The following is a 12,425-nucleotide window of genomic DNA, read 5'->3' as shown; positions in this document are numbered from 1 at the left end:
ATTATGACATGATTTTTGGTATTTAAGTTGCAGGTCAAGAGTACGTTTCATTCCTCTGCGATGATATTTACTTTGGATTAACTAAAACTCAAAGAAATCACAGTCTGGAGTTAGAAACTACCATTCTGAGTAATAGGATTTAGTTAGAAGATAAAGGTCTGAAGCCTGAAAAAGATTCTTATTTCTCTTACAAACAAATTTACTTAAGTATCCAACATGTGGACGCGTGGGGTATGTGAGCGCACTCACTAAGGTTCATTAATTACGTATGTACCAATACTGTATGAAAACTATGGTATTTATCGTATGGTATAAATAAGGAACTTATACACTTTTTCAGGTATAGGATTTTCACTGCCTACTTCTTACAGAAACTGATACTTAAAATGTATTATTCACATATTCGTTATTTTCAGTAAGACGTGTCATACATAATCCCAATCATTAAAGGTTAAAGGCTACTGCCACTCCATCAACCTTTTTATCGAATAATAAGCATTCCGACATTCTTATCATATAACTTAAATCCTACCAGAAAACCTCATTACCAATTAAATTAAATATTTATTTTGTGTACATGGAAAGCTTTCTATACACCAGTACATATAATTAGGTGCAGTTTTCACATTTAATTTCAAATTTGTATTACATACTTCGATCATGTCAAGGACCCCCCAACCCCCTGGATATTTCCGTTCATGTGAATACAAAACCGAAAACTACGCGACTTAATATATACCCAACTCATGAATGTAAGTGGACTCTGAATTTCTCAAAACAGTGCGCATTTCCGACTATTTTGTTTGTCAAGAGTTATGTATAATTTATTATCAATAAACCCCAATTTCTTGACCATCTTCAAAACTACACATTTTATTACGAGATTGGTTCAAGTGCATAAGATGGATTAGGAATCATTCACGTATTGTAGAATATTTTGTTAGTTATACGCGCGTTTTCTTTCTATCGATGATTTTAAATTTACTCAGAGAACACATTTGTTTTCAATTAAAGATAATTAAACCTTATTGGACGTATTGAATGCGATTGCTTTAGGTTGTATTTGCTTATTGGGTGGGTTGTTGACAGATGTAATCATTTAAATACATACACTGATTTGAAATAAACAAGATTAAACTTTAGCTATTGTGACATTTTACAAGAATTATCAGATATCATTTCTTATTACTTTTCGAATCAAATAAAACTTTGAATAGAGATTAAACTTCCGGTATATTTCCTTTTACTGAATGCGCATGTTTTATCAGTAATCTAATGCACTCCAGAACTGATAACATAACCATCCATGATCACAAACAAAGAAGAACGATACACAAGGTGATAAGGTACTGAAAAGAGCTGTTTGTAGTTTTCAGCGTGATATAAATCTCTGGTATTGTATGCATTAACATGTAAAACTATTTAATGGCCACCAGCACAATAATACCAACAATTCATCACTTGAGTTTTCAACGCTTCAAAATCTTTGCGCAGAACTTTAAAGGTCCTCAAAACTATCAAAACTATCGGCGGAAATTCTTTCTTGAAATATGCATCAATCACCGGATTTTTCATGCATACTCTCTCCTTTTTCTGTTGATCATATCATTGTATTTAAGAATAATGTGTGATGGTCGACCATCTTTTTCTTTCTTTAATCACCCTCAATAATGGCGGTGGTTCAGGGACCACGCCATTATATTACTCTTTGCGGTTAAAGTACCACCAATAAATCCTTTTTGTTCCAATCTTACAATATTTGGCATAGCCATGAGTGAAATACACGGTCAACTTTTTTGCAATGATTGTATTCGTTGATATTTGTATTACTCTAAATAAAATAAAAGCAAATCATGATTGATGTCTGAAAGCCTCATTACAGACGACATTAAAACATTCAGTTTTAGGTTAAAATTCAATGCATTTTCAAATTTGTTCCAAATCAGTGTAAAGATACTTCAATGTACACATAATAAACAGTCAATCAAAGGACTGGCATCCTCGTCCCTGAAATTAAACCGGTGTCGGATTCAGAGATATTTCTGTGGTCGAAACTCCCTTTTTGTTGTTGAAATATGTTATTTCGTGGAAAATTTGTGCAAAATTGGAAAATAATAGCCAGAAACCCCACCACTTTTCTGAAGAAAAAAACTTTTTTTAAAAATCATTGGATCCGTCCCTGTTTAGAATATCCCATCTGGAGTAATTTATCATTCATCCGCAATTATACTATATAAAGAAGTGTCCCAAAATGAAGGATGTGCCTATTCTCTTATCATCCCATATGGTGAAAATTGGCTAAATCCCACGAAACAAGGATTTGTTACCAGACATAAAAATCGCTTAAAAACTTATGCACCATCTATATAAAGTCAAATTAAAAATCAATCCATTCATTGAGAGCCGAGATAATTGCCACGAAATTCGGACGGACTGACAGAATGACGGGCGGACAAGGATTCCGGAATTACACCAACTAGCTGAGTGGGTTTATGATATAACTTTGTAAGTATAGACTTTAAGGTATTATATTACCAATAAGAAAAGAAAACAGCTGAGTCCTAAACGTAATTTTTTTCCCTCAGTAAGTAGTTTTAACGGTTAATAATGTTTTCTAATATGAATCTTTTACCACAGCCATGGTAGGGATAAACACATGACCAAAATTTCGTGCAACTAATAGGCTGCGTCTTTTCAAAAATATGAAGAAACCAGTCCTATAAGAATCGGAATAAATCTCGGAAACTCCATTTTATCATTGTTTTACCACATTCTGGCTCTTATGTCGTTATTTAACCCCTCGCTATCGCTCGAAGTAAAACAATGCAACATAAATAGCCAGCTCGTGGTAAAACAATGGAGTTTCTACAATGACAAGTCTTATCTAACCTATTATAAGATTTTTGGAACATATGACCTATAACCTCTGCTTTGACATGTATAGATCACATTGTTGACGAGATTAAAAAATAAAGATAAATCCAGAATCAAAGGGGCACAACTCGACCCCAAATAAACGAAATCACATTTTGTGTTCGGTAAGACGGCGACTGTTTTTTTTTTTTTCATAACGGTACATGTAATTTTACAATATTAAAGTATTATACATGAATCTGCTAACTTGGTAATTACATGTACATGTACGAAGTATATCGAGGAATCATTATTCTGGTGGTCAGAAACCAGATTTACAAATCAACAGTATGTATTAGAATAAAATCTTTATTGGAACAATTACGCTACGAGTTTTAGGAGAACATGCCTCTTGTTACAGTCCTGTACTGTCTGGGTGTATAATAAAATCTGTTAAATCTCTTAGGCTGTAGATTTCTTCCAAATGATAAAATGTCAGGTTTAAATTAAATCAGTTTTAGTAAGTGAATGCTATGTATATGTGTTTGCACCGTTCAAAAAGAAAGGAAAAGAAAAGAAAAGAAAGGAAAAAAAGGAATATTTTTCATACCAGTTGACAATATTGAGATCTTTAAAGGAATCGAGACTGGCTTATGAAGTTTTCTGTAGAGGATTGTTTTAACTATTTCTATAGTTTAATTTCGTTTTAGGAAGCAAGCATTTTCTTTCCGTCATCACTGCATACATGGACTGTTTATATTGTGAAGGCCTGAGCAGGAGAAACCTAATAATACAAAAACAGAAGATGAAACACAGTAAATAGAAGAACATATTAGACTTTGTATTGGGTGACCAGAAATACAGCCTACTATATTTCTACAAAGAGCAGTAAATCTTAGTTTTTGTACAAATGGTTTTTGTTTTTTTTTTCTTTTTGTGAAAAGAAAACATATAGATACAAATGGCATCAGTTCTGCTAAGTTATGTTGAATGGCATGATAGACAGTTGGGCGGAAATGTTAGATTCAGTTAGGACAAAGAAAGATGATAAATTAAATATGTGTGTCACCTGTGAAAAAAATATAGTAGATAGGTTGAATTTATTTCATGTTACTATTTTTTTTAGTTTATTGAAGAAACGATCGGACTTAAACAATGCCTGTTGAAAAATGACAAAACTATACACTACTGTTAGCTGCATAATAGGGAGGGTAATGTAATAAAAAAACACATTTTTTTCGGCCTTTTGAAGCATAGAAGCCATTGATGTACCGCGTTAGTCGTAAATACCAAAAGCATCGTTAACTTTAGAAGTACTTATTTAATTCGAGCAGTCGGAAAATAAAGTTTTTGTATCTTTTTTATGGACGTATCATAATGTCGTTAAATTGTAATAATTTCTTTCAAAAGGTAAAATAAACAAAATAAAAATTAAAAACTTTTGAATTTCCTTAGTTATACGTCCATGTTGCTTATTATGAATTCCACGAATGTTATATATCAAACAATGACTGGACGATAATAATATGTTGCGTAATATTCATCCGTATAGGAAATTTGTTCACAAAAGAAATGCCATACTTGAAATAAAGCATTAATATGCTTTTATTATTCTTGATTTTTATAAGGTTTAGACACTACTATGTTTCAGGTGCTATTTTGTCTTTTGTATTTGTTTTATTGTTCCGCAATTCATTTGCTTAATATTTTATCCCTCTACTTTTTGTATTTTATTCGTTCAAATTACAAATGTTATCTTCACATTTAATCTTACAAAAATATAATTGATTTATTACACCGTGCACAATAGCTCTTTGTCCCCTACAATGAAATAGGGCAAATTCAAAAATTTATCATGACGCATTTTTAAATGTGATTTTGAATTTTGCGATAAAGATAAATAACCAAACAATCCCATGATGTTCAAAATGTTAACATTGCACGTCTAGACTTACCTTCGATTTACATCTTTTTATGACGAATACAATGATGCATACTGCGATCAAAATGATAACACCACAGACGATTGCAGCTATTACAAAGACTGCAATAAAAAAAACATATTAGTATTGATTGATGGACTATATATTTATTGGGTAAAGAAGGCCGTTTCTAGTAAAAACGACTATGCAGTTTTTAGGAGAATGGATCGTCTGGTCAGTCGCCCCACCCCCTGCAACGCATAGTAACATAGTTTACTTGGGATAGTATCCAATGAAAAATGTGTTTTTACCTCGTCAAAATGTAATATAACATTTGAACCGATTATTGTAAGGTGTGATATTAGGTAAATATCATAAATGAATTAAATTAATGAATGGTAAACATAAAAAACAATACAGTTATTTTCGAAAAAATATCTTTGAAATGGTTATTAAATTGGTCTCGGCGACTTTCTACAAGGCATACATTGTCTGTCTTATATAACCGGTGAACCTGGTCCATGCTGCCAGTTTTTAGTGAAGTCCGAGTTGCTCATTTACTATTGTTACCTCGTATGTATTATTTTGGTTACTTTATGTTCTTGGTTGTGTATGTCTGTTTTCCATGCCTGGTCTTTGTCACTGGATTACATTCTTTTGATTTCCGCTAAAATCTTGGTTCCCTTGATTACTTATCATAGGTATTTGTTTCCAAAGAATTGTTAATGTGATACTAAATCTCAAGGACAGTCAAGGACTCTCGACACAGACTTAAATAATAACCAACATCGAAATAATCATCTCGATTTACATGAAGACGTGGAACATGGATCGTGTGTATCGTTTCAGATAAACAACCAAGCATTTTTGGAAACAGACAGTATTCAACTTCATAATCCAGACACAGAAGAAAAGTATATAAAGGCTAGAACACAAATATCAAAATTAAAAAAGCAACTATTCAAAATAACTTTAGACAAAATTCATATGTCAAAGATAGTTTCCAGGGAATTTATGTAAATTACTTACTGGTGTAAGTCTGTGAATTCACTGCTTCTTCGTCTTGTACTGCTTGTAACGTTTTAACAGTAGTGGTCGTGAATATGTTGGAATCTGAGATTGAAGTATCTTCTTTTAATAACGTAGACGTCGTTGTTGCCGTTTGTCTCTGACCCCCATTCCCCGTTGACATAACTGATGCTTTTGGTGTAGTTACTGTAGTTTTCTGTGATGGTGAGTCTGTTGTAGATTCCCAAGTCCAGGTTGACTGATCTTGCTTTGGCATAGTAAATTGCCATATTTTTTCACTTGTAGATGACAATTTAGTTGACAACTCGGATGTTAGTTCTTTTGTCCTTGATTCTGAGGGCACCGCTAATTCTGTCGTAGCATATGGCGTGCCGGTAGTCACTTCTGTCGTTGATGTTTCATAGGTGGTTGTTGACAATGACCCAATTGAAATATCTCTTGAGGAAAATTCAGTTGAAATTGCGGTCGGTTTTGTTGTACTTGTTGTTTCAGGAGTAGTTTCTGTTGCAGACCAGGTACTTGGTGTTCCAGGAGTAGTTTCTGTTGCAGACCAGGTACTTGGTGTTCCAGGAGTAGTTTGTGTTGAAGATAAGGTACTTGTTCCAGGACTAGTTTCTGTTGTAGACCTGGTACTTGTTATTCCAGGAGTGGTTTCTTTCGTAGACCAGGTACTTGTTGTTTCCGGAGCAGTTTCTGTTGTAGACCAGGTACTTGTTTTTTCCGGGGTAGTTTTTATTGTGGAAAATTCCAATGGAAAATCAGTTGTTATTTCAAGTGTCGTCGATTCTGAAGTTGATGTCATATTCTCGTTACAACAAGTACAAAGGCAACAGCCAACATTAAATGACGAGACGTTGAGTACTCTGTCAACTAAGCAAGACGTGGATTCATTGGTGCCAGAATAACCATATGTCCAGGAACTGTTGTCTAAACGATCGATGAATTGGGATGTATTTTGGCAGCAACACTTACAGTACGTAAAATTACTGTTATGAAGTTGATGTTGGTTATTGAATGGCATTTGTAAAAATCCATAGACCCATTCGTTTTTTTCGGTGCTATTCCCATAGGTCATGGTACCATTCCGAACTCCTATTTGATAAGAACATCCATTATTCCAATTTTGAGTGTCATTTGAGCTATATTGCCTTTCAATTGATGAACTATAGCCGTATTGCCATTCTGCTGATGAACAATAGCCATATTGCCACTCGCCTCCATTACAGTAGCAATAATTCCATTCATCAGTATCATTGCATGTTATCTGTGTAGGTGGTAACATAGTTGAAAAAGTTGAGGTTAATGCTAAAGTAGTATCCTCCGATGACAAGAATGTTTTCGTAACTGGTATTTCTTTTGTAGACCAAATATTAGTTGTTCCAGGAGTAGTTTCAGTTGTAGCCCAAGTATTTGTTTTATCAGAAGTAGTATCTATTGTAGACCAGATACCTGTTGTTTCAGAAGTAGTTTCTGTTGACGATAAGGTACTTGTTGTTTCAGGAGTAGTTTCTGTTCTAGACCAGGTACTTGTTATTCCAGGAGTGGTTTCTTTTGTAGACCAGGTACTTGTTATTCCAGGAGAGGTTTCTTTTCTAGACCAGGTGCTTGTTCTTTCCGGGGTAGTTTCTGTTGTAGTATACGGCGTGCTTGCTTTCATTTCCGTCGTTGACATTTCAAAGGTAAGCGTTGACGATGATCCAATTGAAAAATCTGTGGTGGAAAATTCCGATGAAAAATCAGTTGTTATTTCAAGTGTCGTCGATTCTGAAGTTGATGTCATATTCTCGTTACAACAAGTACAAAGACAACACCCAACATTAAATGACGAGACGTTGAGTACTCTGTCAACTAAGCAAGACGTGGATTCATTGGTGCCAGAATAACCATATGTCCATGAACTGATGTCTAAACGATCGATGAATTGGGATGTATTTTGGCAGCAACACTTACAGTACGTAAAATTACTGTTATGAAGTTGATGTTGGTTATTGAATGGCATTTGTAAAAATCCATAGACCCATTCGTTTTCTTCGGTGCTATACCCATAGGTCATGGTACCATTCCGAACTCCTATTTGATAAGAACATCCATTATTCCAATTTTGAGTGTCATTTGAGCTATATTGCCTTTCAATTGATGAACTATAGCCGTATTGCCATTCTGCTGATGAACAATAGCCATATTGCCACTCGCCTCCATTACAGTAGCAATAATTCCATTCATCAGTATCATTGCATGTTATCTGTGTAGGTGGTAACATAGTTGACAAAGTTGAGGTTGATGCTAAAGTAGTATCCTCCGATGACAAGAATGTTTTCGTAACTGGTATTTCTTTTGTAGACCGCATATTAGTTGTTCCAGGAGTAGTTTCAGTTGTAGCCCAGGTATTTGTTTTATCAAAAGTAGTATCTATTGTAGACCAGGTACCTGTTGTTTCAAAGGTAGTTTCTGTTGACGATAAGGTACTTGTTGTTTCAGGAGTAGTTTCTGTTCTAGACCAGGTACTTGTTATTCCAGGAGAGGTTTCTTTTGTAGACCAGGTACTTGTCGTTTCCGGAGTAGTTTCTGTTGTAGTATACGGCGTGCTTGCTTTCATTTCCGCCGTTGACATTTCAAAGATAAGCATTGACGATGATCCAATTGAAAAATCTGTGCTGGAAAATTCCGATGAAAAATCAGTTGTTATTTCAAGTGTCGTCGATTCTGAAGTTGATATCATATTCTCGTTACAACAAGTACAAAGACAACACCCAACATTAAATGACGAGACGTTGAGTACTCTGTCAACTAAGCAAGACGTGGATTCATTGGTGCCAGAATAACCATATGTCCAGGAACTGTTGTCTAAACGATCGATGAATTGGGATGTATTTTGGCAGCAACAGTTACAGTACGTACAATTACTGTCATGTTGATGTTGGTTATTGAATGGCATTTGTAAAAATCCATAGACCCATTCGTTTTTTTCGGTGCTATACCCATAGGTCATGGTACCATTCCGAACTCCTATTTGATAAGAACATCCATTATTCCAATTTTGATTGTCACTTGAGATATATTGCCTTTCAATTGATGAACTATAGCCGTATTGCCATTCTGCTGATGAACAATAGCCATATTGCCACTCGCCTCCATTACAGTAGCAATAATTCCATTCATCAGTATCATTGCATGTTATCTGTGTAGGTGTTAACATAGTTGACAAAGTTGAGGTTGATGCTAAAGCAGTATCCTCCGATGAAAAGAATGTTGTTGTAACTGGAATTCCTTTTGTAGACCAAGTATTAGTTGTTCCAGGAGTAATTTCAGTTGTAGCCCAGGTATTTGTTTTATCAGAAGTAGTTTCTGTTGACGATAAGGTACTTGTTGTTTCAGGAGTAGTTTCTATTGTAGACCAGGTACTTGATGTTCCAGGAGTGGTTTCTTTTGTAGACCAGGTACTTGTCGTTTCCGGAGTAGTTTCTGTTGTAGACCAGGTGCTTGTTCTTTCCGGAGTAGTTTCTGTTGTAGTATACGGCGTGCTTGCTTTCATTTCCGTCGTTGATGTTTCAAAGGTAAGCGCTGACGATGATCCAATTGAAAAATCTGTGGTGGAAAATTCCAATGAAAAATCAGTTATTTCTAGTGTCGTCGATTCTGTAGTTGAGGTATTATTCTGGTTATAACAATTACAAGGACAACAGCCAAGATTAAATGTTGAGACGTTAAATATTCCGTCAACTAAGCAAGAAGTCGATTCATTGGTCCCAGAATAACCATATGTCCATGAACTTATGTCTAAATGATCAATAGATTGGGGTGTATTTCGGCAACAATAATTACAGTACGGATAATTGCTGTTATTAAGTCGATGTTGGCTATTTAATAGTATTTGTAAATATCCGTATGTCCATTTGTTACTTCCGGAGCTATATCCATTGGTCATGGTACAGTTCCGATCATCTTCTTGATTGGAATATCCGTTATTCCAATTTTGACTGCCATTTGATCTATATTGCTTTTCAGCTGACGGACTAAAGCCGTATTGCCATTCATCTGATGAACAATAGCCACATTGCCACTCGCCTCCATTACAGAAACAATAATTCCATTCATCAGTATCATTGCATGTTGACTGCGTAGGTGATAACGTAGTTGCAAAAGTCGAGGTTGATGCTATATTAGTATCCTCCGAGGAAAAGAATGTTGTAATTGGTATTTCTGTTGTAGACCAAGTATTTGTTGTTCCAGGAGTAATTTCAGTTGTAGACCAGGTATTTATTTTTCCAGGAGTAGTTTCAGTTGTAGACCATGTATTTGTTCTATCAGGAGTAGTTTCTGTTGTAGACCAAGTACCTGTTGGTTCCGGAGTAGTATCTGTTGTGGACCAGGTACCTGTTGTACCAGAAGTGGTTTCTGTTGTTGACCAGGTACTTGATGCTTTAGAAGAAGTTCCTGTTGTAGACCAGGTGTTTGTTGTTTCCGAGGTAGTTTCTGTTGTTGTCCAGGTACTTGATTTATCAGGATTAGTTTTTGTTGTCGTTTCAGTAAATGTTCTAGTTAATATATCAGCAGGTGTCGTTGATAGCTCATTTAGTTCCGTTTCAGTTGTTGCAGAAGTTGTTGATTCTGCTGTTGTTTGTTTGTCACATTCACAGCATAGGGTCTGAAGGCCACACCCGCAACAGTATCCACACTGCTCCCGATTACATGTTCGAAGACAGCAATTTGACAAACTTTCGTTGAGATTTCCATAAACCCAACCATCTGTACTAGGCGTATTCTCTTGATAAGAAGAATCAAAGTTTGTCAAAAGACTTTGTAGATATCCATAATTCCATTGGTTATTCGTTAAATTGTTTTCAGGGTTTGAATTAGAAAATTGATCATTTCCCGCGGGAGTTAATGTACAGAAAAAGTTATTAATTGTGCGATTCTCTGAATGTTCGTTATGCGATAGATTACTTAAAACATTTCCGTACACCCATTCATCGGTTAAGTTGGCTTGAAATCCACACTCCCACGGAACATCGCTGAGACTGGAGAGGATATATCCTGAGATAAACCCGTAGCTCCATTCTCCAACTAGATGTCTTGACTCAGAGATACCTGAAATAATTTACATATGGTATATGAATTACCACATGTACTTCACACATTTATGAATTTATAGGTTCTTAAATATTTTTCATAAGGTTCATCGTTACCTCTTGAGAAATATGGGCTTACATGTACCACAAATTTCCCTCTGACTACAGACATACATGTTTATCTATACAGTTTTAAGGTATTAAATCCTCTAGATATGATAGATTACATTAATTTTATGTAAAATTTTAAAAAATGGCCTGACTTTTACTGTGTTATTGTAATCGATATCCAGAGAGTACTTTCAATAACAAAACGTAATTGGTTGTTAGTCAAAATATAGACATTGTCCTTAACATTACTGACACAAATAAATAATAGCCGAAACTTTTAAATGCGTTTTTAACTCTTTAAACTGTTTAAACAACCTGTTAAAACAACTTCGTATTGTAAAAGAAAGCTGTTTTATAATTATTTTTTTTAATTTAGAAAGCATTGAAGAAAGCTTACCTGATACAGTATTTATGTTGGTAAAAAAAATACATCCGCAAAGAAATAACAAATTCAGTAGTACCATTTTTGTACATGTGCAGCATACTGGGTAAATCCGGGTTTAAATTTGTTGATATTTGTTGCCTAGTTACCAGCAGGAAATTAACGCTAAAATATGATTTTGTTTGGTGAAACGTAACCGTTTATGAAGCAATTAGATATGACATTTTGTTAAGTGAGTTTTTATATTTTTGAACTTCAAACTTATTTTCCTCAACTGAAAACGATCTGTGAAAGTTTTTAAATATTTACATCTTTTGGGTTTTTTTGCATTTATGAAATCAACTACTACGACAAAAAGTTGTTACAAATGTTAAGGATTTGATGTAAATTAGAAATATTTGAATGAATAATGTACAAGCAAGAAATCCATTGTATCTTTTGCCAACTTAAGTTATCCTTACTGAAACTAATACCCATCCCTTCCTGTGCTACAGCTTCCTTTGTCATCAATACCAGGGAAATATAAGAATGTGACCATACAATTATTACGAACCCATATCCTTACGGCATCATCCGCAGTACATACCGCTACTAGTAAATATTGCACCACCTGTCATTAACTATTAGATTGTTCTGCATTCTAAATGAACCTTCTTAATTTCAAGGAATAAATGTCTTCCCCTGATGCAGGTCTGTTGTGTCGATTGAAAAGCTGTGAAATGTGAAAGTCTATGGCCATATAATTTTATGTAAATCTTGTCGAAATAGGAATACCTGACAATGTGTACAATTCCATTTAGTGGATAAACACTGCATAAAGTTCTATAAAGTTTAATGAGAAAAAGGAACGAGTAATAAAAGAGGAGTTGCCATGTGTTTAAGGGGACATACGAAAAGACAGACAGACAAACTGACAGACAGGTTTAAAGCATGAAATCTACATAGCCCCCCGAAATCTCAAAGTAGAATCAACGTGCTAAGAGAGATAACAATGTACGCTACTTTAAAGAAAATAAGTTCGAATTTTGTTCTTGTCTTAATAATTCTTTGACAATTGTT

At 34.7% G+C, this 12,425-nt stretch overlaps 1 protein-coding gene and 1 long non-coding RNA gene across 2 annotated transcripts; one reads left to right on the top strand and one right to left on the bottom strand.

The window, feature by feature from the left end:
- Positions 1–1,168: 1,168 nt before the first annotated feature.
- Positions 1,169–4,461, top strand: LOC148611760 (uncharacterized). The gene is made up of 2 exons (XR_015924189.1): positions 1,169–1,346; positions 3,564–4,461. It is a non-coding gene; the product is annotated as an uncharacterized LOC148611760 (long non-coding RNA).
- LOC148611759 (uncharacterized) lies at positions 3,209–11,503 on the bottom strand. The gene is made up of 4 exons (XM_088592618.1): positions 11,382–11,503; positions 5,805–10,892; positions 4,809–4,897; positions 3,209–3,637 (listed from the first exon to the last, which is right to left on the bottom strand). Exons 1-4 carry the CDS (start codon positions 11,446–11,448, stop codon positions 3,608–3,610), a joined length of 5,274 nt encoding a protein of 1,757 aa, XP_088448744.1. The 5' UTR covers positions 11,449–11,503; the 3' UTR covers positions 3,209–3,607.
- Positions 11,504–12,425: the final 922 nt, after the last annotated feature.

Source organism: Perna viridis, chromosome 7 (assembly GCF_037379345.1).
Source record: "Perna viridis isolate PV_CMFRI_1.1 ecotype Kerala chromosome 7, ASM3737934v1, whole genome shotgun sequence".
NCBI lineage: Eukaryota > Metazoa > Mollusca > Bivalvia > Mytilida > Mytilidae > Perna > Perna viridis.
This window is presented reverse-complemented; position numbering and strand designations above follow the sequence as displayed.